General features: G+C 27.9%; 1 protein-coding gene across 1 annotated transcript; it reads right to left on the bottom strand.

Annotated features, from left to right (window-relative positions):
- Positions 1-4,062: 4,062 nt before the first annotated feature.
- Positions 4,063-21,836, bottom strand: LOC119666733 (putative uncharacterized protein DDB_G0271606). Its single transcript, XM_038076016.1, has 5 exons — positions 21,797-21,836; positions 16,082-16,162; positions 5,055-5,152; positions 4,432-4,899; positions 4,063-4,284 (listed from the first exon to the last, which is right to left on the bottom strand). Exons 1-5 carry the CDS (start codon positions 21,834-21,836, stop codon positions 4,063-4,065), a joined length of 909 nt encoding a protein of 302 aa, XP_037931944.1.
- Positions 21,837-27,942: the final 6,106 nt, after the last annotated feature.

Raw genomic sequence — 27,942 nt, 5'->3', positions numbered from 1 at the left:
AGATCGATTGAAAGAGTGATTTGTGACTGCAGTACTATAATAAGTCTAATTTAACACATAATCTAGGAGCCATAACTTCCGCATCTTTAGACTAAGATAATAAATCCTCAGCATAATTGACTACATTAAGTATGTTTTATAGACGAATTTAAAAAATGTTTTAATTAATTTAGTACACCCCACGTTTATAATTAAATACATAAAGGTGCGCGCATTCATATTCAAGTTAATAATACTAAGGAAAAATACAAGATGTGAAGAAGTTTATTAATATATAATGTCTTAAGTATACTAATACATTATAATTTTTTTAAACATAAAAAAATAAATATAAATTAACTTCCACTCTTTTTTAAAAGGACTAAAACTTATTGATAAATATATAAGCACTTCATTCAGATTGCTTGTATGGATTCATGTAAATTTTTGTAATTTATTATATTATAATTATGTTACTTCGGTTCATAGTTTCCGTATAGCTGTAATATATTTTATTATGTGTAACTTTAAATTATTGAAATAAAAAAATATAACAAAAGTTTCGCTATATTACATTTCCTCGCAAACCATTCATTTTTATTCCGAAGATCCCCGCTGCAATATATTGATATATAAATTCTTCATATTATACAATATAATTACTAAATACTACAACATATCTGTTAAAATAAAATGCATACGAATTATTATGCATGACTTGAATTTATAATTCTCAAATACTTTCAATAATTCTTAGTCGAGTGATTATTTTGCTGTGGCTGAATGTTTTGTATGGTTTAATAACGAAAACTGTTATTAACGGCTTACAGAATTTATACACAAGGTTAAACTGTAATATGTTGATACATAAATTTGTCATATTAATCATAATGCATAATCCGTGAGTTTTCAATTTATAATTCTTAAATACTTTCAATATTGCTTAATGTATAGGGGTCGCAATTGATACTGAAATAAATTATTTTAATATTGAAGTAAATATTTCCTTTACATTAATCGATTTCTTTCCCTTCTTCGTCTTTTAAAAATAAAAGCTATCATTAACTACTATCTACACGATTTGTGCAGAGGGTACCAAAGTAGTATGTTAGGTAAATTTGTTATATGATTTATTTTGTAAAATTCTTAAATTTTATTATTCTCAAACACTTTCAATATTGGTTCTAAGTGATACACAATTAAATTATTTTAATATTCAACTAAATATTTCCTTTACATTAATCAATTTCGTCGGCTTTTTCATCTTTTAAAAATAACAACTAGTATTAAGTGCTATCCACACGATTTGTGCAATGATTTTATAAAATTCTTAAATTTTATAATTCTCAAATACTTTAAAAATTGCTTAATTTATATTGGCTCAAATTGATACACAACTATGTTATTTTAATATTAGAGTAAATATTGCCTTTATGTTATTTTGTTTCTAATTCTTCTTCGATTAATAATGAAAACTGTTATTAACTACTATCTACCCAATTTGTGCAAAAGGTACCACTGAAATACATTGCTACATAAATGTGTCATGTTAAACATTGTGCTCTTTATACATTCTGAATAGAAATTAAGATGATTCTCAAATATTCGCAATATTACTTAAAATTGATATAATGACTAAATTATTTTAATATCGGAGTAAAGAAAAGAACTACAATAACTAAATTTTCCTCATGTTCTTCATAACCTAAAGTGAAATATACTCATATATATAGTAAAAACATTTAAATAAGCAATGAGTAGGAGTATGTGGAATGTGGGTTTAGCAGGAGTAAAAAACAGTCAAGATTTGTAACTTGCATTCGTGTCTAAAAACGAATATTAAAAAAAGGGAATGAAATGCTATTTTTTTAATATATTATTTTAAATACAACAACTGACCTTATACATTTGGCGGTACTAGTGACTTTTAGACACGGTTGCCACTTGAAAAATTTTTCCTGTACCAAAATTGGTTTAAAAATGTACCATTTCTGTAAAAAACCTTTTTTGGACCTTTTTGTTTTCTCGTTCTGTGTTTTTGATAGTGTTATAAATGAACAAAATATAAAATAGTGCAAAGTTGCATTTATAAAACAAATTAATTGGTAATATCCACAATAAAGTTGGGTCGTCAAAAATGTACCATTTTTTAAACATGAGTACCAAACGAAAAAAAAGTACCAATTTTGGTACTAAAGTACCATAAGTGGCAACCGTGCTTCTAGAGTATCATAGCACTCAAGTGGGCTATTGAATGTTCGAACTCCAACCTTATCAGAACTAATATATTAGTTTGCTAAGATATAGCTTCTTTATCATTACAATATATTTAATATAAATTATTTTATAAACCATATATCCGTAAGTTTTAAGTAATACTCTAAAGTATGATCTAGATAAGATGAATTAAGCGACTAATAGACGTATCCACTTAGTAGAGCAAAAATGAGACTGCCGGTGTATTATCTGAAAAGACACCATGGCTGGCGCCACTATCTAAATAAAATAGGCCTCCTAGAAATATGGAATGTGGTCTTATCTGCATGGGAGCAGATAAAAATATTTGTTGCAAGTTATATATTAAGTATTAATTTAAGATAAAATACAAATACAAATAGGTGTTTTAAACAACTATACAAGATGTCCATGTTCAGAAAAATAATATTGAACATCAAATAATTAACCAACTGAAGTATCATTATAGCCTGCCATTTATACGAAATGAAATGAAATTGTTTGAGAAAACAGATTTGAGGAGTTTTTATCTACATGGAAGCAGATAAAGTTACTAATTATATTCGCTGCGACTCTCCGGCTTAAGTTTTTCAAACATAGCTTGTCATTGCTACAAGATAGATTTGTTTGAGGAGAGAAGTTAGAGGAACGCTAATTTGCATGAAAACAGATTAGATCCCTGATCTCTGATTATCTAGAATCGGAAGAGAGCACTGAGACAAGAGATGTTGTCCACATCTGATGTTTTCATATACTTAACATAGAACTTTCTGAAGTTTTTCTCTAAGATTGTGTCTTCTGTTTGATTAGGGTCAATTTTTTGTGTAAAAGCTGATTTATGTCAAAGTTAATGTAGGTTCGGAAATCATGTTTAATGTACTTAAAGAGATTATATAAACTTTTGTTATAATATAAAATATAGTTTAAGTAATATATTAAATATAAAGGCCTCTGTAATCAATGCTTTTATGAACTGACTATAAATCTGTAACTATACATATTACATATAAGGCATTCTTTCATATATCGAAATAGCTTTGAACCCTTTTAACTGCGATTTAGCTGAAATGTTATTATATACAAAATGAGTTTTTAAACTTTACAAATATGGATTATTTGGTTGATTGATTGGTTGCAGTAGCAACCCATCATGGTAGGCCAACTATCCATGTATCTCAATGAACGATTTTTTAAGCGTTAATTGATTAACGTGGATTAACGTTATAAGCATATAATATCTATGGTTTTAAATATGCAAAAGAGACTTTTTATGAAATCAATAAAAATAAGGATGTAATATTTAACAGCAGAATGAGAGTACTTTTATTAGATAAAAGTGCAAAAAAAAAATATTAATATCCTGTTACTATTTTAAAACAAATCACTTACGTTAGTAAGCACGCCTTTGTTCACCAAGTCTCCACAAAATGATACAAATTGAAATTAGATTTTTCTGCACTCAAAATATTACTAAAACTACTCCTATCTGGGAACGCATAGTTGCATGCGTCCGTCCATCAAACAATTTTACAATATTAAACGAAGCATGTAGCATGCAATCAACACAAAACTTAACCACTTTCAGATGCCTCTGGTAAGAACAGCACAGCTAATTGCATTTAAAATGCAATAACTGCAAGTGGAACGGATAAATAAAGTACAAAAAAAACAAAAAAAAAAATTGACATAAAAAACTTTTTGCAATTATAGTTAATAGAATGGTCTGTCATTCTACACACCCACCCTGTGAAAAATTTTCAACACAGATTTTCATTGTGAAAGATACAAAGAAGAGGAAGCAAAAACAAAATTTTCGTATATTCAAAAAATAATAAACATTTTCGGTACTTACATTATACGATGATACGCATCTGGCTGGGCCTGTGAGCATGTCACGGATTGCTCAGACTCGGTGGAGTCATCACGTAGTGTGGCAACTCCTAATGGTAAAATTGGTATTATTGCAGCTGTAGCAGCTGCTGCTGTTGCCGGTGGGCCCGCCACCACCGAATGTGTTGGAGGCGGCGGTCCAGTAATAGTTTGCGGTGATGGTGTCGTGCTTAGCTTCTCCTAGAAGTATGCAATACAAAATAAAATAAAAAATATACAAACGGAGTTTTAGAAATGTAATCCTTGCAAAACTATTAGAAAACTTAAATAAATTACTAAATAAAAAAAATTGCACGAAATATTTTTGGTAATTTTAAAATTTTTTACCCGAAATTCAGCTGTTTCCGGTGCCGAAAACCGTTTCCGTTCGTGCAGTAACTCGCGTTCAATGGAACGACTACGAAATGCTGGTGGCAGGGAACGATCCGGTGGCGTGTGTTGTATTAGTGCTGGCCCACTAATACTGATACCACTCACACCAGGCTGCTGTTGCTGTTGCTGCTGCTGCTGCTGTTGTTGTTGTTGTTGTAGCTGTAACTGTTGCTGTAACTGCAGCTGTTGTTGTTGCTGTTGCAGCTGTTGTTGTTGCAGCTGTGAATATGCAGAAGTTGTTGGCGGGCTCTTCTCACTTTGTGCTTGTTTTTGTAGTTGCTGTTGCTGCTGTTGTTGCTGTTGCTGTTGTTGCTGTTGTTGCTGATGATGTTGCTGTTTGTGTTCTTCTTTTTTCTTTTCACGTTCCTGTTGCCGTCTGATTTCAAAATCTAACAAACGTGCCTCACGTGCCTCCTTGTCGCGCTGCACCAACCAAACAACCAAAGAAGTTAAATCAGAATTGTAAGAAGTCATAAATTTTAAATAAAATTCTATGCAATTTAATTATTGGGAATTCTTTTTAAAGTACTTTTTAATTTTTTTTTTTTGAAATTTATTTTTATATATACTTTACTTACCTTGTAATTAATTGCGTCCTGTTCTTCTTTTTTGGCTTCGCGTTCGTTGCGCTGCCGGTCACGTTGCTTCTCCTCGTCCGTTTGTGATGTTTTGCTGTCTGTAAATTAAATTATTTAATTAATTGCTTGATAAATTGAATTTCGTTATCTAAGCACTAATTAATTTAATCAAAGCATTTCTTAACGAAATCTGAAAGATATTTCGCAAATATTTATCAGCAATTCTGCATTAATTAATTGAGAAAAAAGAAATCATTTAAAAGTTTAAATATTTCATGCGAATGGCAGTTCATTCAACTAACATGCGAGAGTTAAAAAATATTTTGTTTGATTTTTTAATATGATTTAGTGGAAAAAAATAATGATTCCAAATTAATAATGTATTCTTTATTTTTTGAATTCCTTTTACGAATAATTTTTTTTATTCATATCTAAATTAAAATATCTAGATTAAAATATTACGCTAATGCAAGCATATCTAAGCATTCAAAAGTTGTATAAATGAGACTAAAATCAGAAGAGGATACATGCGAAAGTATCTTTTGAACAAATTTCTTTTACTTAAAATTTAGATAAAATAAGATTTATTTTGTTATTCAGATGTTGCTTACATTTTTCTTATTAAATTGATTTAAATACTATAGCAACTTTTTTATTTAAAATATAGATTGAAAATATGAGATTATATTTTGAGTCAATTGGATCAAACAATGTATGGAACGATTATTGGAGACTTGGGCAGACTTAACCTAAATTTATTATTTTGTTAGACACAATTGAACGTTTATAACTCGAGATATACTACAACATTTTAAATTACGAACAAAAATATGCAAAAAAAAATGTTCAAAGTATCATATACCGAAAACCTATCGATAAAAAAAATTTTTTAATATAATTTTCGACGTTCAAAGTCTCATATATCGAAAACCTATTAATAAAAAAAATTTTTAATATAATTTTCGAGTTAAATTAACATTAAGTGTATGTAAAGTTGTTTGTCTTGTAAAGCAATGCTATTATACCTGAAACATTCCAAAGTCATTCCGAAGTCTTCTTAAAAATTGATATGTACAGTTAGATAATCTACCGACAACGATATACTATCAAAATTTTATGAGATTTTGACACAAAGAAGCAGAGTAACTGCTTTAATAGTAATACCTCTCAAAAACACAGTAGTACTAATCTAAACTCACAAAAGAAATAGAAGTCATCTCGCAAAAGAGATTCTAATACTCGAGAAATGCATTTCTCGAAAGCGTAATATTCGCAAATCAAATCTACTAAGAATGCGAAGTCAATGCCAATTAAAGTCTTATATTCAACTTCATGGTTCATGGGAGCAATTGATTGCTCATAATTCAGTTATATTAAATCTGCAAAAAATTTTCGAATGAGACCAACTTTTGATCGTTAGTAAGCTTATGAATTATTTTAACTAATCCCAATTTCTTAAGGATCTCAAGAATATCAATTCAAATTTGTTAGAATTACTTTGGGTGAACTTTGATGCATTTACGATTGGTTTTAATAGAATCTAAGGTATACAGATATTTTGGTTAAACCATTTGCGAATTAGTATTTATGTCTTGACGAACATTTTTGAAGCGCCTATACCGCTTAAAAACTTTATTGGGAGATAAGTAAGCAAGCATTTTAATTAACTTCCAATTAGCACTAAAATCATTTAAATCTAAAACCACTTAATCAGAGCTAGTTACAGAATCTTGATCAGAAACTAAATAAAATTGACTCACAAACACTACGAGGGTTTCAATCATAGATATTAAAAATCGTCAACTTGGCGTTTCTATTGATAGTTTCCGAAATCAGTACTATTAAAAAAAATAATAATTTAAAAATCAGTTGGCTAAATTGACTCGAGCATATCACGACTCCATAGGATTCTGGTCAAATATATTGAAGGGTATAAAAATGCAAATAAGTTGGTCTCCCAGACGACACTTTTATAGTCACCACTTTGTAGCTAGAAGTTTTTGTTTGCCACAGCATCATGAAGAGCCACAAATATCTCCACTTTCTATAGCTACTTTCACGACATGCATAGCATTCCGATAAATTAAGTAAGTCTAAAAGTCCCGAAATTCCAGGTTCCAGACAAATTTATCATCACGGACCGAGTCCATATTACGAATTCAATTACAGTTCTTAGTCTTTCAGATCACTGGTGTATAGGAATCAGTACTCTGAAAAGGATTATACACTATAACTAAAATATCGGTAAAAATAAAATTTATTTTTTTAGAATAATTTAAAAACTAGAATGTTATTTAACATAATATAAAAATCAGTATTCTAAAGAGGACTGTAAACTATAATATAAATAGAAATGGATTCCATAGTGCCAGACGAATTGTAAGTCTTTCCAGTCGCTGGTGTATAGGAATCAGTTCTGTGAAGAGAACTGCAGACTATAGTTGAAATATCAATTACAATAAAATAAATTTTTTAAGACTAATTTAAAACGTTGTGGCTCGTTCAACAATATATATCCTATATGTATAGGAATCAGTACCGTGTAGAGTACTGAAAGTCGAAATCTCGATAACAATAAAATATATTTTTTAGGACTAATTTAAAACGTTGTGGCTCGTTCAACAATATATATCCTATATGTATAGGAATCAGTACCGTGTAGAGTACTGAAAGTCGAAATCTCGATAACAATAAAATATATTTTTTAGGACTAATTTAAAACGTTGTGGCTCGTTCAACAATATATATCAAAACTCAAAGCAAATACATTAAACTAAAATATAATTTAAAGTAAACAAATTTAATATAAACAAACAACATTAATTATTGATAAATTTAATCGCTTTATTTATTTGAAATTAATGCTATCACAGGTGCTACTATTCTTCTGCCAAACCACACAATGGGTAGACCACACATGTCTAGGTGTGTACATTGTAGCAAAACTTTTTAAGCGATAATTTATCGATTATCTTTGAATTGAGTGAAAAGCAAATAACAATTTTAAAAATGCGTTAAGAGAGTATATATGTCAAATATATATAGTGGAAGCAAATAAGAAAACATCAAATAAATTGCAAAAAAAAAATTAAAATAAAAAAAATTTAAGTAAATAAACAATTTAATAGTCCCCTGGAGAGTAGGAAAGCCAGTACAGTGGAAAATACTTGTGATAAACTGAACATAATTGAATTAAATAACACGGTTATTTATTTTTTTTTCTGTATTTGCAAAAGCAATTGGTGAATTGTTTTATTTAATTTTTTTTTTTCACTTATTATTCGAACGCAATGTTACCGCATTTTCAATGCGTGGAAAAGCCTTTAATATCAAGAAACGTCATGGGCCACACGTGGCCTGTAACATAAAGTATATAGATTTGCGCTTTTAAAACACGCATGAATACACATGAGCACACATAGTCATACATGTTAACATAGATACAGACACACACATAGGCAAAACACACTGACTTACATATGCATTTAGCGCCTGCATTTTTGGTTTTGTGCTTGTGTGAAGCCTCCCGTACTGTCATTAGATATTTTGACAATTTTTTTGGCGGTGCCATATTGCCTATTTTCTGGATGCGAAAAAAAAAATTGATTGTATCGATTATATCGGTACCACTGAAGTTACGGATACTTCTGCCTGTTAACTTTTTTAAGAAACATTTTATATATTATTCTTTTATTTTTGCTGATTTCAGATACTTTTTTTATATTTCATTTTGTTTTAAAAAAAAACAATTAAATTGTAAATTTGTGCATTTTTTTTTTGATTTTTTTTTTAATTTGCCATTATTATTAAAACCACATTTAATAACACTGCAGAGTTCATTTTTTACGAAACCACTTCATTTCTTTCACATTTTTGTATACAAAGAACCATAATCGATGCAGTGTCAATATGGCACTAAAGCGGTTCGCTTTTATTTAATGGACATTTCGTCCGGAAACGGAATTTGTACTCACTAAACTCATACTATATTACATTTATATATATATATTTGTTTTTTTTTTTTGTTTTTTTTTGTCATAATCCACAGTTGTTATTAGCTATTTGTTTTCACTATTCCCCCATACGATTCCCTTACAGTTTAGTCTGCGTGTATTCCTTCTTTGTTTGCCGCTGAGATACCATAGTCACCTGTTATTGAGCACCAAATGTGCAACATTTGTTGTCTGTTTACATGAGTGCGAGTACGTCGGGAAGGAGGTCAATTTGTATGGTGCGGCAAAGACAATACATAATGGTCTTTATAATGGGCTAAGGCATGCTTACTGTGGCTAACTCTTTTCCAATAATCAAACTGTCATTATTTTCGGACTGACATAGTTGGTTTAATTGTTCAAATAATATTATAAAATCAGTCATTATTTTGAAGCGCTTTGCTATTTAAATAAGTCCTCACTATCCCCGCCACCCGAAAAAGTTTGTATTTATGATTTGCATATAATTCAGTACATATGAATGATTGACTAATAGACTATTTAAAGTTTTAATAAAAAAAAAGAAATTATTATTGAAATAAAAATATTTAATTATAAAATAGATAATAAGTTGTTCGTAATATCTCTTAAAACCAAAAGAAAAAAAAAATTCATTAATAGTTTTATAAAAAAAGCTATTGTTTTAATTATAAAATATTAAGTATGTTTCTGCTAACATCACTAAAAATATAAACAAATAAATTATACACTTCATATATATTTTATAGGCGGTCACATTAATGGGGTGTTTTTGACAACTTATTGACATATAAATTGTTGGTCAATTGATGAACATGTGATAAAAAATCGAAAAATGTTTATATTTATCGAGATTTTATTATATTTAGGTGGAAATAATTTCTTTTTTTTTTTATTAACTTTTTAAAGATTTTTATCTCGTACGTTCGACCTACTTTGTCAATATTTGAACAGTCGTATATCCACATTTTAGGAGAATGATTATATGTATATTATGTTACTACAATATTGATAAAAAAAAATCTAAGCCTATTTATAAAATATTTACAAATATTTTTATATACCTATTTGATGTAAAAAAGACATGTAAATTCCCCTAACAAAAATATATTCTGCTTAAGGGCCAGTACACCTGTTCCCTAACGTTCGATACATAATTACAGTGGCGTATCATAAGTGAGAAATAGAGTTTAAATACCTTCGAATATAATTTGAACTAATTTACAATAGATATATAATGGATGTTTTTACAATTAAATATTTTCTATATGAAAATATTTTCTATATGAATTTGGAATAACAATAACCCGTAAATGAATTCTTATAGTTTATATAAGGATTAGCTAATTACACTTAGAATATTTTTTGTGTATGGGATTTCAAAGGCTTTAGTAAAATACTTTGATTAGAATTACATATTATAATATTTTCTTGATTGTATTGTTTCGTATTGATTGGCAGATGACATCTGCCTCTAAATTTAGCAATCAATAAAAACTAATAATCAAGTTTTTGTTTTAATAAACTCAAGCCATCTAGTGAAAGGTGTTATAGTTTCACAGATCTTTTTTTCGTATTGTTTCAATTTGATTGTTAAGCCAATACGTGATTATTACCAAGAATAAAGAGCAATTATTGGATGACAAATAAAAAAAGCATGGGTATTAACTAACATCTTAACAGAATAGTTCAATAAATATATTTTTTTCCTAATGTAGGATTTGGAAAAGTGACTACTTGAGCTCATATAATCACCCATTGTGATACAATGGATAAACGTTATTCATAAGCAGACCAAAAGGCACCCTGAACGTTAAAAAGCATGACACACAAATTTAAATAAAAGTGAACCAATCTCTCAACTTGGTTAAGTTTCTAATTGTTAAGGGCTAAAGCTCCATTACAGCTCGCATAACTAGAGAGAGAGCGCTGCTAATAAGAAAAACTCCAGTAACACAACTGTAACGATGACAAATGAAAACAAACAGGTCAAAAAATGTAGTCAATTGACATAATGACGTTTAAGAGAAACAGATGTTTGAACTTCTTAAAAACTACTCTTGACGCCTCTTGACGAAATATCAAATCAGTGATCTCGAGAAGGCAAACCGTAGGACAAAGCGGTGATTGTATTGGGTTGAAGTCTCTTACTAACTTGGGCTTTCGATTTCTTTACACTCGTTAAAAAAAAAGAACGACACCTCAATCATTTCGGTAAGAAAAGGAGTCTTAAAACTTTTCAACTTTACATCTTCTTAATTATAGTATAGGTATTTAGAATAGATTAAGTCTCATTTATCTGAACAGTAGATAAAATAGTTGTGCTGCTTTAGTTGAAGCAGCTGATTGGGACGCTTTTATTCCTTTTCATATCTCAAGAATCTCAAGATCTGAGAAGTATTTTCATTTACTTATTTTTTTTTCTAGGTATACATAGATATTTGGCTTTAATTATCAGCTAAGCCGTTGCAAGTGAGTTAACAATGTCCGAGAAATAAATATCAGAAAGCAGCATGACTAATTAAGCAAGTTCGTTATCCATGCAGTTACCCGAGATGTTCTTGTGTCCTGTTGCCAACATTAGTTGGACACTGAAACACCTAGCTACCTCGTTAAGAGAACCGTGGGATTTTTAAATTACTAACAATTAAGCAGGTCTTAAATTTAAGTTATAGTTATAAAATGTAAACTTGCAAATTTAGTTTCAACCAAGAAATTAATTTTTAAACCAACTGCTGTGTTAATAAATTATTAGTAAGAACTTAGTATATCAAACAAGTTTTGAATATTATTTTGTGACCCAAGGATTATTTCCTTACAGTAATGGTTGTCTAGAAAAAGTTTGCAATATGGGTTTGTATTAATCATGCACTTATAATTTAAAATGGATAGCAATTCCATTAATATTACTAGTCAACTTCAAGGAGTTAGTAGTATACTTTAACTTTCTTTTGGTATATGTACTTAACAAAGACTAAATTTTCAAGGAACTGAAAAGTATATTACAATTATATTACATAGTACTAGATTAATGTATATTTATATATATGTAAAATATTTAAATTAATGAATACAATTAAGAAAATATTATCATATAACACAGAACTCTCTTTATATATATAATTGATCAATTTTTGTTTATGAACACATACTTTTTCAAGTCGCCATAGATGATAATACCAAGTACAATACTTAATAACAAGTATACACCTTCAAACAAAAGCGCTTTTTACAAATTTTTACATATTTTATAGTTATAAGGCATTCCTTAACTGAAGTTAGTGTAAATAGTTTTTGATTAACATCTTTATATATATACACTATTTATAGCATAAGATATAAGTTCTCAACAAATAATACATATAATATGAAATTTTGTATATATAAGGATATGTGTATATAAATAAAAAAAAAATACTGCAAATAACAATTTATATACATGAAAGCAACCGTTTTCTAAATTTTTGATCAGTTTTCGAAATAAAATTCGTTGTATGTTTGATGGTGTAAACAAATTTTAATAAAACTACAACTTAATTGGGAAGAGAAAACGCTAATTAAAAAATTAAAATTCTATAGCAAAATTATTAAGATAAATTAATTAAAATTTTTCAAAATGCTTTAAAATTCGTAATAAAATCGCTATTAAGGAAAAGTACATATCAAACGATACACAATTACTACACCATGTTTTCAAGCCTTACCTCTAATCGAGTTTTAACTTAATTGTCTATAAAGGGTACAGTACAGACTTATAGACTTGCTTGATGACCACTAATTTGTGTGTGTATTTGTTTGTTTACAGTGAATCTACGAGTAGATCTAAGCCCCTAAATAAGGAATATTTAAATTAATTAAAAACATTAGTTCATTTAATATACAATTAACAATTTTTAGTTAAGTAGAAATCGATTTCAAGACAACAATTTAAAATGCAACAATTAAATTTATTTACGGATATATTTATTAAGGATTTAATGCAACAAAATCGAGACTAAATGCTTCTTATGCTAATGAAATGCGAAGGTTCTGACATTGATTATAGTAAAGTAATTAATATTTATATATAGTAAATAAATGATTGAAGCATGATTGTGAATATATACTGATTGATTTAATTATTTAATTTTATATATAAAGAATTATTATTTTTTTTTGTAAATCAAATAAGTTTGTTTAAGGTTTTATAAATGTAATATGAAAAAAGTACCAAATGTTTGGACATCAGTCATTGTAAAAACAAATTTATAAAATTTTTGCTTAAGATAATAAATATCAAATAAAGAATTACTTTAAGTGACCTATTATTTTATTCGCTTTAATTTTCTTCTTCTTTTTAAGTATTTATAATCAATCACAATTACTTATTAACTTAAACGATAGAATGAAAAGATCTTATGAAAACTACCTTGAATGGTTTAGTGGTTCAAACATATTTAAATTAAAAATATTTACTTAATTCCGCTAATTATTATAACTAATATCAAAAGAATATAAAACATATAATTAATGAAATGTATATGTGTAAAAGTATTTATTTACTATGTATTTTAGTTAAATTCAGTTTATCTAGTTTAAAAAAAAATTTATTATCACAAATATTATAAATTAAATCATCGATCGTGAGTATTATATACTTAGAAAAGAATAGATTGTGTTTGAACCAGTATATATCCAATATATGCCTCCTCATCCTTAATGTTTGTCCTTAATGACAATGTCCCCAATGTTGTCCGCTTTATCAAGAAGTCACAGCAGTTTCTGGTCACAGTATAAAGATGTCCTTACTCAAAATTCATATAAACCACTAATGCAGTCATGGCAGAGTGATTAAGGCATATAAATGGAAATCAGTTTTTCTATTAAAGTGTAGATGCTTTTTCTACCGGTCATATTGGAAACAATGGCAATTAGCGTTTGGACAATCTTGTAAATACGCAAACAATTATTTAATTATGTGTTTCTTAACTTTATTCTGGAATAATTAAGTCTGTTAAAGAGTTGTAATTTTTACGAAAAATAAAGCAGTAACAGCATAATTACGTCTTAATTCAATGAAACTAAGACTCATTATGGTATAAATTATCATACAACTAAGTCTCAGATTGAAGAGGGGCTTTTAAAATTATTAATCAACAGTCGCACAACACTTCGAATAACTTTAAGGCTAAAGAACCGTTCGTTCTAATGCAAGGGTTTTCTATTCAGCACAACAGATCGGACGCTATCGGCAATTTATCGGGCGGGTCATCATGACCTGCGCTACCATCCCAACAAAATAAGACTGTTGGAGTAGACAGAATAGTGGTTCTGCTTGTGTATATATGAGATACGTAGTAATATTCTTACCGTGGGTTTTTGATTTGAGCCTATTGAAGTATACTAATTGGGAAACTCTTATAATTGGGATTCATTCGAAGAACTTACTGTTTTTTTTTAGATGGGATTGATTGCTTACACAAGTAATTTACTATGGTTGCAGTACAACGGAATATAACCCATTGTGACAAATGACATTTGGCACATTTGTGACAGTAGTCATAAATAGTGCAAGGTATAGAACTCAATGACAACAATGATGAACAAACCAACTAATGTTATACTTTTGTGCGTATAATGAGTTCCTGACTTAATACTTAATGGTGGTTTCAACTGAATCCATCCTAATACAATAAAAGATGGCTTCAAGGAATTAAAATCCCTCACTATCTAAGACTATCGAATTTTGTTCTCATTTACAAAAAAAATAAGTATACTACTGCATTTAGTTGGAAGTCTAGTATCAATGGTCTTCACATTAGTACTAAATTGGAAACTTGGGAGATTTCAAAGTTAAACACAGTTTTAAACTTTTCTGATATTAATTCCTTTTTTTTTGTGTTAATTAAAACTTTTATTATATACTTTAAAGTGATTTCTAAAGTGATTTCCTATAATAAACCTCTGTTCAGCACAATATCATGTTAAATTTTATTCCATTTTTCTCTTTATATTTAGCACTTATGATCGATGTTTTTTGTTTCTAAATTTAATTAATTCTGAATTATATTATTATTTAAATATTAAAAAAAATGTATTTAATATTAATAACTGTTTTTTAATAATTTATTATAAATCTGGCATATATCAGCTAATTTAAACTACAGTACCTACAGTGGTGTAGCGTAATATATACAATATATGAGATAAGAACGTTATATAAGTTAAATTAGAATACAGTATCTACACTCAGAAAAATATGCTCTAACCACATACTAGTTAAATTGATCTGATTATTTTGTCAATTTATCTTATGTGGTGTAGAATATAAGGAAAACAATATGTGGTATAGTTGAACCAATATGAGGCGTCAAGTAAAAATATTTTGACTTGTGATTTAGTTAAAATCTGTTTAAATCAACCAAATTATTTTTCTGAGTGTATAACATAGGCCAGTTATTAATATACTATATAGATATATATGTATGTACTATATACTATTTATATTTAATTAAAGAAGAATTGGGGCTGAATACAAACGATTTATATATCATATATATATAATAACTATATGTTCTAATTTAAAAACATATTTATAAATCTATTAATTATAGGCTATTAAAATTAAACTTGATATATGGTTTAGAATACTTTATAATGGTTTGAGATATTTTCAGAATAGTAAGAAAATGTATATATGAGTACAATAATTTTTATATATATTGTTTATGTTTTTGTTTATATTGTTTAATGTTTATAATATTATATATAATAATAATAAATGATATTTTATGAGTGATAGTTTATTGTGTTTTAGAAAATTTTTCATAAAGACCACATAGAAAATGCCAACACATTCAATACAAAACACCAATCAAACACATGAAAACACATAAAATAATGGAGAATGACAAGAAAAATACATAAAACACACCAAAGAATATATACAAAAATATATATTACATACATAAATATATATATATATATATAAATAAATATTCTGTATATATCAAGAAAAAAAAACAAAAAAAGGAAAAACGGAAAAAATAGAAAATAATCAAAGGCGGTCAAACTTACTAGAAGAGCCTCCGCCAGCGCCTGGTGGCGGATATGAGAACCAAAATTGATGTGCCAGTTTGGTGGGCCCCGATGGGCTTTCTGTAAAACACAACAAAATAGAGAAAAAATATTAACTATGTGAAGCTATTAAACAGAAATTAAATGTAAAAAAAACAACATCCATCATTTTCATAGGCAGAAAGCAACAAGTACACAAAGCCAAAGTAAACTTAAGTGAATACTCGTATGTACGCATACTGAAAATGATTTTTATGTGCTTTGTCCGGTGCGCATTCGGGCGCCACATTTCAGTATCATAAACGTCAAATTAAATGCTCATTCAGGAGATAATAATTTTAACTGATGATGGTCCAAAAAGTGACAGTAAAAATAAAATGAAAAAATTTTTAAGTGGAAAATCAAAGAATAGCGCCTCAAATCACTTTGTGGAGACAAAATGCAATTGCTTTTTATGTTTATTTATAAATACTATATACAATATATACTTTATATACTGTATAGTTATATATGATTGCAGCAAAAAAAAATTTTTTTTATCTTTTAAACTACCTGACAAATATTTTTAACAAATTTTCTTTATGAAGAGCAAAAATACAATTGTACCTTGGATTGTTGCCAAATTATTTTAATTTAAATCTTAAATGCAAATTTCTGTGATTTTCTTAAGAATATTTAATATTTACATTAAGAAAAATAGTATGAAAACAAATTAGTTTGCTGTTTGTAGATAAGGGAACGACTGTTGGGATTTTGTTAGATGAGCACTAATTTGGCTCAAACTATTCTCTTGCAGCTGTCAAGCCAACAATCAAATGTGATTAAGTGGATATTTTGTAATGAGCTAAATTAAGGATATTACAAATGTACGGGTATGTATATACGTACTACATATTGTGATGCCGCCTTAATTATATAGCCAGTCCGCTCGCTACTTAAAAATTGGCACCAGATACTCTGCCAAGGAATGATGTGACTGCAATAAGTATAAAACTTAATTGCAATCACAAGCCCATAATTATGTTTGCCTTACAGCAGAGCCAGCTATTCAAATAAAAATGTATTTTGTCAAATTGACAGAAATGAATGCGATTACTCGAGTTTGCTAGTTACAGTCACGGCATTTATTAAGATAACAATACGAAGTGATAAAATGTCTATAATTTGACAGATTGTTAATTGCACGTATTGTAAATGATCGCTTAAGTATTTCATTAACATGCAGAACATTATGTGGATTTGTTAGTTAAGTAAAGTAAAATCAAGTTTTTATTTTTATAATGAAAACACTTAGCTTAATATTGTGCTTACTGACTTATAAATACAAATATATAATAGTTTGTCAACTGCGATATCAATGCAATTGATTGATTACAAACAAAAGTTTAGCCAAAAGATTGCACCACATCCACGGATGATCCTAAGGTGCTTATCTGTTTAAACACCAAACAGAAATAAATATATCCTTGTAAACTTTCATTTAGGTTGGGTTGAGTTTAGGTTGTATCGGCGTTGCAAAACGATCCACTGATGCCATTGTGTTACTGTATAAGGGAAGAACTCAGAGTTTTGAAAACACCCTCAGTCTTAAGCAAATCTTAATGAGAGTTTCTTCTTCTTTTTAGTTGAACTTAAATTCTGAAGCCATTTTAATGTATAGTCTTTTACAAATTTAATATTAACTTGTCACTTCATTATTTGTTTACTAAGCATTTGAAATTATTCTGTTAAGGTATGATTTAATAAAACCATTATAGTTCTTACAGTGATAAATTTAAAAAAAATAATGTTAGGATTAAAGAACTTTGTACCTAAATCTACCATTCAAAAGCTACATTAACCATACTATTTAAAAATATTGTTAAGCATATCTACTAGTTTCTTTATAAATGATTGAACAAGCTTTCAAATCGACGTACGACATGCAAAAACTGCATACACATAGTTTTGGACATGGTTATGGAAAACTCACTACTGATCGGAAATCGACGCACGAGAAAAATCCCATCAATGTGGAGATAGTTTTGGACATGGTCTTAAAAAATCTATGACTGATCAAGAATCGACGCACGAGAAGAATGTCCAAAAATCGCATCAATGTGGACATAGTTTTGGACATGGTCTTAAAAAATCTATGACTGATCAAGAATCGACGCACGAAAAGGATGTCCAAAAATCGCATCAATGTGGGGATAGTTTTTGACATAGTCTTAAAAAATTTATGACTGATCAAGAATCGACGCGCGAATAGGATGTCCAAAAATCGCAGCAACGTGGACATAGTTTTGGACATAGTTTTAGACCTAGTTTCAGAACATTAGCAATTAACCGATAGTCGGTGTACCAAAAGGTAGTTCAAAAACTGCATCAAATTTGACATTGTTTTGCCATTGTTTTGTAAGATCAACACAACAATTACTAGAAATTATTCGTACTTCATAAGATATAGTCAGCACTATGTTTTGTGAACTAATTGATTTCAAAAACCTATCTACAATAAATACACATTCTGTAATTTCTGATGCGTTTTACAATATATAAATATGATAACTTAATAAAAAAAAAAACGTTGAATAAACTTTTTAAATAATTATACCAAGTTTTATATTTAAAAAAATTCAAATTTTCACACCAATTTTTTGTGAAATCGGGTATTCTAAATAAATTTATCCATTACACTATATATAAATGTTATTCATGGCTTCAATGTCAAAAATTAATGTATTGATTGCAAGAACATATAGTAGTTACACCATCTTGCGGTAATTCTTACAGACACTACTTTGTGTCTACTGCTTTAATTATCAAAAAAGTACTATATTCTAAACATCAAATTGGACATAAGAAAGATTGTTTTCGGCGAGCTAATTACAGAAATCAACAACTTGATATCGACATCGACAACCGTTTGCAACTAATCACAAAGATAGTGCAGCAGTAGCGGGGGCTGGACGCAGATCCCACCGATAGAAGTCTTTAATGAGTAATAGGGACTCTACCTCGAAGTAACACAAACATAGTCCCGGAGTAGTACAAGGTCTCTAGGAATTAGGGGGAGTGGTTTCGTCCGTGCGAGCCGTGTACTCACTTTCCAGGGCGCCGGATTGTGGTCAGTCCATAGGCATTCCTCTCCTCCTTGTCACACAAAAAAACAAAAATGACAAAGAATGTGATGGTATAATCAATATCAAATATGGATTTATCTAATATGGTGTATATTTCTGTCTTGACACTTTTACCAACGCTGAAACGAACGCTTCAACTTATATAGTTTAATGTGTTCTTCACTTTTGTTAGAAGAACTTATTCTAATTCATCGACACTTTGCGAAAATAAATGATTTGTATGTTCTCATCTTTATTGGACCATTTTGCAGACTGACTTATAACGAATGAAAATGGGTATATCTCACTCTTTTAGTTCATGAACAAAATATATGTTATATATAAAGTCAAATAACAATTTTTCATTCCTACTTTTACTAATACATTAAGACTGAAAAGTTTTCGGAAATTCTCATTTAAAATTCGCGCGCTGTATATTTTTCGATATTTTAAGTTTATGTAGTTTGGCAGCACTGTCCTTAATTACTATGCCAAAAATGAGCTCGATCTGTCAGACAGTTCGTTTACGGCAGCTGTTGAAACCAGTTCACCTCAGTAGTGCGTTGCGAAATGTCTTCGACGGTCGTACGACCGTCCTGGAAGGCTTTGTACCACTCATAAACTTGAGTTTTCGATAAAACTGATTCCCCATAAGCCTTTTGTAGCATTCGCAACGATTCTGCACACGAAATTTCGTTCGAAACACAAAATTTGATGCAAACTCTTTGTTCAATATTTTTTTCCATTGTTTTTTTCGCAACGCCCTACTGAGGTGAACTGGTTTCAACAGCTGCCGTAAACGAACTGTCTGACAGATCGCGCTCATTTTTGGCATAGTAATTAAGGACAGTGCTGCCAAACTACATAAACTTAAAATATCGGAAAATATACAGCGCGCGAATTTTAAATGAGAATTTCCGAAAACTTTTCGGTCTTAATGTATATCCATACTTTTTGTTTGTACCAAAATATAGTAGGTAATATTTTCTGTGCTGATATACTTACATATGCACTCATAAATATATATTTTTATTACTGAAAGGCACAAATACTGATAATTATTATTAAGCAACACTGTTTTGGCCAATGTGAAAAAGCAAAGGAGTCTTCATCATCGTAACCAAATTTTTTTTGAAAAATCTCATAGTAAATGTATATAGTTTTGTGTGGAAGTATAGGCATATACACACAAAATTAAATACCTTTTAGATTTAGGCGGTAAAAAAACAAATCATAATTATAATAATCCTATTTTCAATTATGATATGAATCTCTGCATAACGATTAAATAAAAAATTATCGTCTGCATATAATAGAAAGTATTTAAAATTGTTTAATTTATATTGTGAACAGTAATAATTGCATAGTTGATGGGACCATTACTATCCATATAACATGGCTTTTATACTATGTTTAGTCCATTAAATTTTCTTAATTTCGTAAAAACGATATTAAGTTAATTTCGAAAGTGTTCATTTCTTAATTTCGTAAAAATGATAGTAGTTCTATAAGCTTGAGTGAATTTCGGATATGTGAATTATTATTTTTCACTCTATTTTAAATTAATAACAGTTACAGTTTTTTCTTTATTTTCAAATTTAAACATTTGCACTACTTTGAAAATATTTTCCCGGTTTTATTAAACTTAACTGTCATTGACAATTATTTAAAAAAAAAATGTCACTTTTTCGTTATCTCAACTATATCTTTCGCTTTAAATTTATCTTACGCATAGTTGCATAGTTGTTTTAAGGTTAGTTCTAACCTTAAAACTAAATTTCGTATAGAAAAAACAACTCTATTTCGCTGAAACGAAGATGAAATTAAGATTTTTGCGAAATTAAGATGTAGTATTAGACAACAAAAACTGACAAAAGTTGATTAACAAAAGTAGTCATTCACCCTAGCTTTACAGAACTAATGTTTTGATCTTATATTCCATTCATTTATTATAATTTTATGCTAGTAGAGATTTTAAATATAATATAATTTAATTTAAATATAATATAAAAATTTCTAATAAACTATATGGCCCTCTTCATAGTCATACTCCCCATTGCGTTTAAACAGTGCACACTTTTCTATAGAAGTCACCTTAAATATGCTTTTTAACAGCACTAAATATTTTCTAAAATATTATTGTAGAAAGCATGGCCCTTATAAACATTTTTAGACTAAAATATATGAAAATAATAATATTTTTTTCTAGAAATTTATATATAAAAATTACTTTTGTTTTAAATAAATAAATAAGCTAAGAAAATATGTTTATAAGTTTACGTTTTCTAATTCTTTTGTTTATTTGTTTATATTGGACTAAACCAACAGAAATGCAAAACAATAACAAACTTAATTAGCCAATGAGCAATTATTGTTTATTTTTTTTCACGGCTAACACATGTTCACTGCAAAAGATACAATCAATTTTCACGTAGTTTTTGTATTGACTGAAGAATTTGCTTAGAACTGAAAACTAAGACAAAAACAAAAATAAATATAAATAAATTAAGAAAAAAAAACCAAAATTTTTTACTATAAATATTTGTACACATTTGTATTGCAAGTATTTGGTATTAAATTTATATTTAAAACTATTAGCCATTCTGCGTACCTTGGGGCTGTTGCCAATGCTGCTCGGCGGATTCGAACATTTTTTTATATAGAAAAAAACTGTTTTACACTCAGAAAATTCAATTTATTCACAAAAAAAGTTTTTCACGTAAAAAAAAAAACTTTATTAAATTATAAGCAATAAAGTAAAAATTTAATATTATGTTATTAAAATAAATTAGTTTTGTATTAAAAAAAAAACTTTATTAATTTAATTTAAATTTTCACGCTAATTTAATTTTATTTGAAAGGGTATTTCATATTTTTATTTATATTTTATTTAAATTAAATTCAATATTGTTTACACAAATTTATATTTTAAATTAATTTATTTTTATTAAATTTTATTGCATTTTTTTAGATACAATTTTTTTTTTTAATTTTAATATATTTTCACTTTCCTCAGGCGTTGGTTGTTATTTTTTTAATTCAATGCTTTTTTAACACTTTTTAAAACAACTAAAATTGTTGTTGGAATAATTTTCTTTTCATTTTTGTTAATTCAATTATATTTCAAAATTATGTAAGGTAAATTGTTTTGCCTTTGATATTTCACAGATTATTCCGCGCGTGTTAACAAACAGAAAAAATCGCTAAACTGCCAGCAAAGCATCTCACCGATGCTTTATCTCAGCGATTTGGCGATTTTGCGATTCTGAGATACTTATGGAACGCGTTAGCATTTGAACGCAACACTTAAAAGATTTAACAAATTTATTTCATTTTATTTTATTTTATTTCATTTTATTATATTATTTATTTATTTTTATTTTGTTTTTGAACAAACCGAAATAGCTGTTTATTATTATATATTTGAATATATTATGAATACTAAATAGAATAAATTGCATTTTAGACAATATTCAATTTTGACATTTTTAAATATAATGCAAATATAAAATATAATATATTATATTATACAATAATAATATAATACAATTTAATAATAATAATATAATATATTATAATACATAATATATACAATATATACAAATATAATATATAATATATATATATATATATATATATATATATATAACACATAATATAATAATAATACAAAATAATTTATTAAAAATAATAATATATATAATAACAACATAAAAATATTAAGTATTTTTATTGGAAAAAAAATTTTATCAAGTATAAAAAATATATACTTTAATAACTGAATCAATTTATAGTAACAAATTACATTTAATAATTTATTATAATATAATAATAAAATAATAATAATATAATATACGTAAGGAACAGAGCCCTGAAGCTATATGCGAATGATGGCGTTACGCACACAAGATTATGAGGATTACACAAATTAATGTGGGAGTTTGTAGCGACCCCCAAGCTATCAAAGATTAAAAGTGCCCAGATGCACTAAATCGGAAAAGGCTCAAAATAAAATAAATTATATAAAAATAATATGAATCCAAGGCACAGCGGATTTGAGGGAAACGAGAAAGCCGATTAACTAGCAAGGAAAGAAGCGGCATCATATTATATTGAGCCACAACCATTCTGCGGTCCTTCATAGAGCTTTTTCAATCTTAAAATTAATGAGTGAAAGGAGAGAGCAACTCAGACTGATTGGGATAATACAATTGCTTGCAGACAAGCTAAGGAATTCATGTCGAATCGAACAAAAGCCAGAACAAGGGATCTACTAATGCTAAACAGAAGTGGCAACCGATTTGTCACAGGGTATCGCACTAGGCATTGCAGAGTCAAAAAGCATCTATCGAACCTAGGTATTAGTAGAGACGATAGATACAGACTTTGTTACAAAGAAGAGGAAACAGCAGAACACATTCTGTGTCATTGTGATAGTCTCGCCAGACTCAGACTCAGACTTCGGTAGTTAACAATTTGGTAACATCTCTTCAAAGGACGAAGCGTTCTTAACTGCTATTCGTCTATGGAACTAAAGTGGTTGTGTCGCAACAATTCTCAAAGGATGCAGTGACGTGGTGACAAGTTCCCAACCCTTTTATAAACTAATCTAATACAAAAATATGATATATAATAATATATAATATAATATATATAATACATATTATAATAATAAGAATAATATAATATAATATATAAAAATATTTAAGTATTTTTATTGAAAAAAAAATTTTTTTTGATATAAAAAAAATTTACTTTACTAATCAATCAATGAATCAATTGACTTCTTCATTAATAAGTATCCATTTCATAGTCATGATTTTGCTACTCAGTTTTACTAATATAAATGAAAAAAAGCATTCCTTCAATGGATCATATGTTTACTTTAAAGTTTGCGTAACTATATGATGTTACATACCATGCGCTTGGGGAGTGCCCGGCACTGATGCATAAGCGGAAGAAATACCTAGGAGGAAAGATAGGCTCTATACTGTCTTTCATTAAAGAAATTGAACTTGGTGAAACACTCTGATCCGGCTAAGGGGCACAATAGATCATTTAGGTCACAGTGCACTCTCCCTTGATTGATATTTTGTCAGCTAAAATATAATTTTTGGGCAAGATATGAAACTATTTTTTATCAAATACAATACTAGTAGTAATAGTAGTTGGTTAGATGGTTGCAGTGACAAGCCATTGGATAACTTCCTTATACCTCAATTAGAGATTTTTCACCATTTTGCTACTACATTCTTCGCAAAAACCCGTAGTATATAGGAGTAGAGACTAGATCAACTCTGTTGAATTAAGATAATTTAATAGGTCTCTCATATTCATCGATAAAAAGCCTGATATACTGTCAAAGTAGTAGTAGTAGTAACTAGTAATATAAATATAATAAAATTATTCCAAAAAAGCTTTGGGATATGAATAAACAAAAATTAATATATTTTTTTAAAAGTAGCCATGAGAAGTACTTTTTGTTTGCCAATAGGCTTTTCGGATCTAAGAAAGTTATATATGAATAACATCAAATATATTTATTCAACCTATCAATAATACTTGTTCACTCTTATAATAATATTAGATACTATTAAAGTAAAGAGAGAAACTTGATCAAAGCCATTATCAGTTATGAAGAATATGCAGTTGTTTGGATAGCTTCATTTACAAGTGCAGAGTGGGCAATGACTAAAGTCAGCTGCTAGCAATTCACAGTTGGTTACTAAGCTTCCCTAGCTGTGATAATTAAGTTCTGGATTATATCTAAAATTGATATTTTTATTCTCTCATATTCAAGCAAATTTATAATATTAAATTATTCTTAATTATTTTTAATGTCGAGCCTAATGAAGTACTGCTACGTTTAGCTGCTGCAGAAGATTTTAAGACGCTTGAAAATAAGTTAGTCTCAGTAAAAATTGTTTTGTACTAATAATACTTTCGATCTGATTTTAATATATAGTATCCTTGAAAATTCATACTTTATTCTTTAATCCAAAAAAACGTCTATTTTAAATAAATAGCAAAATTATAAATATGTTGTGATATGCGTTAAATATTTGTATCAGTTTCTCTTCAATAACAATATCCACTTAATAAACGCAAATAATAGTGTAATTTAATTTATAAAAACATTTTTTATTTATTTAAATCAAAAGAAGTTTTCAAATAATTTTTCTTTTTTCTGTAGATTCCCCAGTTTAAGCTGCTTACCTTGCGCATAATATCGAGTTGGTATAAAATGTCAAGTTGCATTTCATTTCAATGCACCTCAAATTTTAAGTCCATAGAAAGCCAATTTCGCTTTTAACCTTTGGTTTTTTTTTTGTGGATATTTAAAAAATATAAAAGGTTGAAAGTTCTGAATTTATTTTGTATGAAAACTGCATTGAAAAGATTTTTAAAAAGAAATAAATTTTATAAAAATTTTTTCTTTACTTCCCTAAGTCTTGATTTTAGAAGATTAAAGTTTATAAGAAGAAATTTTTATTTATTTAGAAATTTTATTTAATAATAATATGAAAATAAAAGTTGGAATAAAGTTGTAAACCTGGATTTCAATGGAGCTGAGTGCTCATACCAAATTGGATCTATTGTACCGAAGATGCTGTGGAAGTTATTGTACTTACAATCAAAAGAAGTAAATAATTTTTAAGAAAAAGATATTAGTGTAAGAATTATATATCGATGGTATGCAAAATTAAATACAACAATATAATTTATTATTAACATTTTAAAATCTTACATGACAAAGTACATAGTTTCTTATAGTAAAGGCTAAATAGTAAGAAAATGTGATAAGAGAAAACCTTATTTTAAATTAAGTCTGACCATGCAGCAATTTTAGACTTCATCAAATATCCATCATTAATGTTTTGGGAAATATAAATTGGTTTAATAGTTTTAGACTGCAAGTACCAGTCTTGAAAGCTTTACTATGTAAAGTGTTATCATAATATTATCCATGAATTAAAATTGAAACTTGTACCGTCAATGCAGGCTGACTCCCTAGCAATTTCATTAATCTACAGCTTCTCTAACAATTTTTTTCATTTCTTATAGTTCTGTAGTTGTTTTTAAATCTCAATAAAGGTATTTATTTTTAGTCATTTTGATATTTGCGATCTATAGTAATTGTTGAAAAAATTGTGAATACCTCTTTATGGTAGGAAGTAATTCGAAACATAATTCTTATTACTTTATCAATTAAACATCTTGTAGTAACATTCATTGTATGAAAGCACTTTTTCTTTATTATCTGAGATAGATTTACGCCTTTTGTCATTTAATGCAATATAATATTCGCTAGCTATTGATACTGTTTCTTTTATCAAGGAATATTATATGCTTGCATCATCCGATAATTGCCTATGTAATCTCTTCGGTCAGGCTTCACCAAATTCTTACAATCCTTTCGATCTCAATGCTACACATGCAAGAAGATCGATATAAAAATTTAAATACGTGGAAGCAAAGGCAATTATATACCTCCGCAATCAGTAATCAAAACACAAATGAAGATTTGCGAATTGATGCCAAAATATATGTCATATAAATTACTTTCATATTCTATCAACCAATGTTCTACAATAGAAACAAGACATGTAGGAATGAAAAGGAGCTATCCATATTTTCGAAATAATATAAATTCTTTGAGTTTTTGCCACGAATTCAAAAAGATTGTTGAGATAAAGGAAGATATGTCGTCGAATTTTAAAAATTTTACTTTTTGAGAAAATTATCCGACTAAATGCCCTATTCTAGCATAAAATAAATAAAATTCTTTCGATATCATGCGATAGATTTAAAATATCTTCGTTTACTAAAAATTGTCTTTTACTAAAAATAAAATCGAAAAGAAAAATGGTGACAATATTTTTACAACGGAAAAACGGGAACCTGGTATTTGGTAAAAGAATAAACTATATAATTTGATATGAATATTACAATAGATTAAAAGTATATTATTAAATTTGAATTTCACATAAAAATTAATCTCAATACTTTACCATAAAAAGATTAAAGACAAAAAATTAAAACTGGATGCGTTTTTAATCAATTAAATACCAGGTGACTTAAAAATAGATAACCTCAGATTGAGAAGAAGTTAGTTTGGCCATTGAATGATAGTGAGTGGTTGAGTAATAAAATCCATATAATCCCATAAACCAATTAAGAACAACATATTACAACGTACTTATAAGTCATTATTAACTAGTTATCCAATTTTTGTAGAAGATCTCTGAATATCTGAAGAGCGAAAGTTCAAATAATGATTGCAAAGAAAAGCAGTAAAATTAAAATGCTATTAATATAATTAAAAAATATTTATACTTTCTTTGAGAAAATCTTATAAAGAAATGTTAATACATTCATCTCTAATCCACAAAGCAAGAAAAACACCAATTAACAATAAGTACCCTATTGGATGGATGATATCTCCCATATATATTAAAAAGCATTCAAGAGTTAGTATCATGTTTGGTATTCTTGGAAAAGATTATGTTATCTACCATATTTACAAAAAGGCATAAAATAGAAAGTAATATTAATTTTAAAAAATATATTTTGCCGGTTTTATTATATAATATTTAATGTATAATACATATAATAAAATATATACTTTTTATTTTAAACTTTAAAAAATTAGGTTTCTTATTTTACATCTGCTGATATTTCATATCCTTGATTTCTAAAAATTAATTTAAACATAATATAACCTTGATATAATATTTGGATTTCACGGAATTAAAA

The sequence above is a fragment of the Teleopsis dalmanni genome, chromosome 1 (genome assembly GCF_002237135.1).
Source record: "Teleopsis dalmanni isolate 2A chromosome 1, ASM223713v2, whole genome shotgun sequence".
NCBI lineage: Eukaryota > Metazoa > Arthropoda > Insecta > Diptera > Diopsidae > Teleopsis > Teleopsis dalmanni.
Note: the sequence above shows the minus strand (reverse complement) of the source record. Positions and strands in the feature narration are given on the sequence as shown.

Bases quoted from the DNA above. Each gene is read 5' to 3' on its own strand.
- LOC119666733 (XM_038076016.1), bottom strand. From the start codon at position 21,836: ATGTTCGAATCCGCCGAGCAGCATTGGCAACAGCCCCAAG. The intron at 5,153-16,081 runs GTAAGTTTGACC...TTTAATTTACAG, and splicing joins CGCTGGCGGAGGCTCTTCTA to ACAGCAAAACATCACAAACG. The intron at 4,285-4,431 runs GTAAAAAATTTT...GCATACTTCTAG, and splicing joins CGGAAACAGCTGAATTTCGG to GAGAAGCTAAGCACGACACC.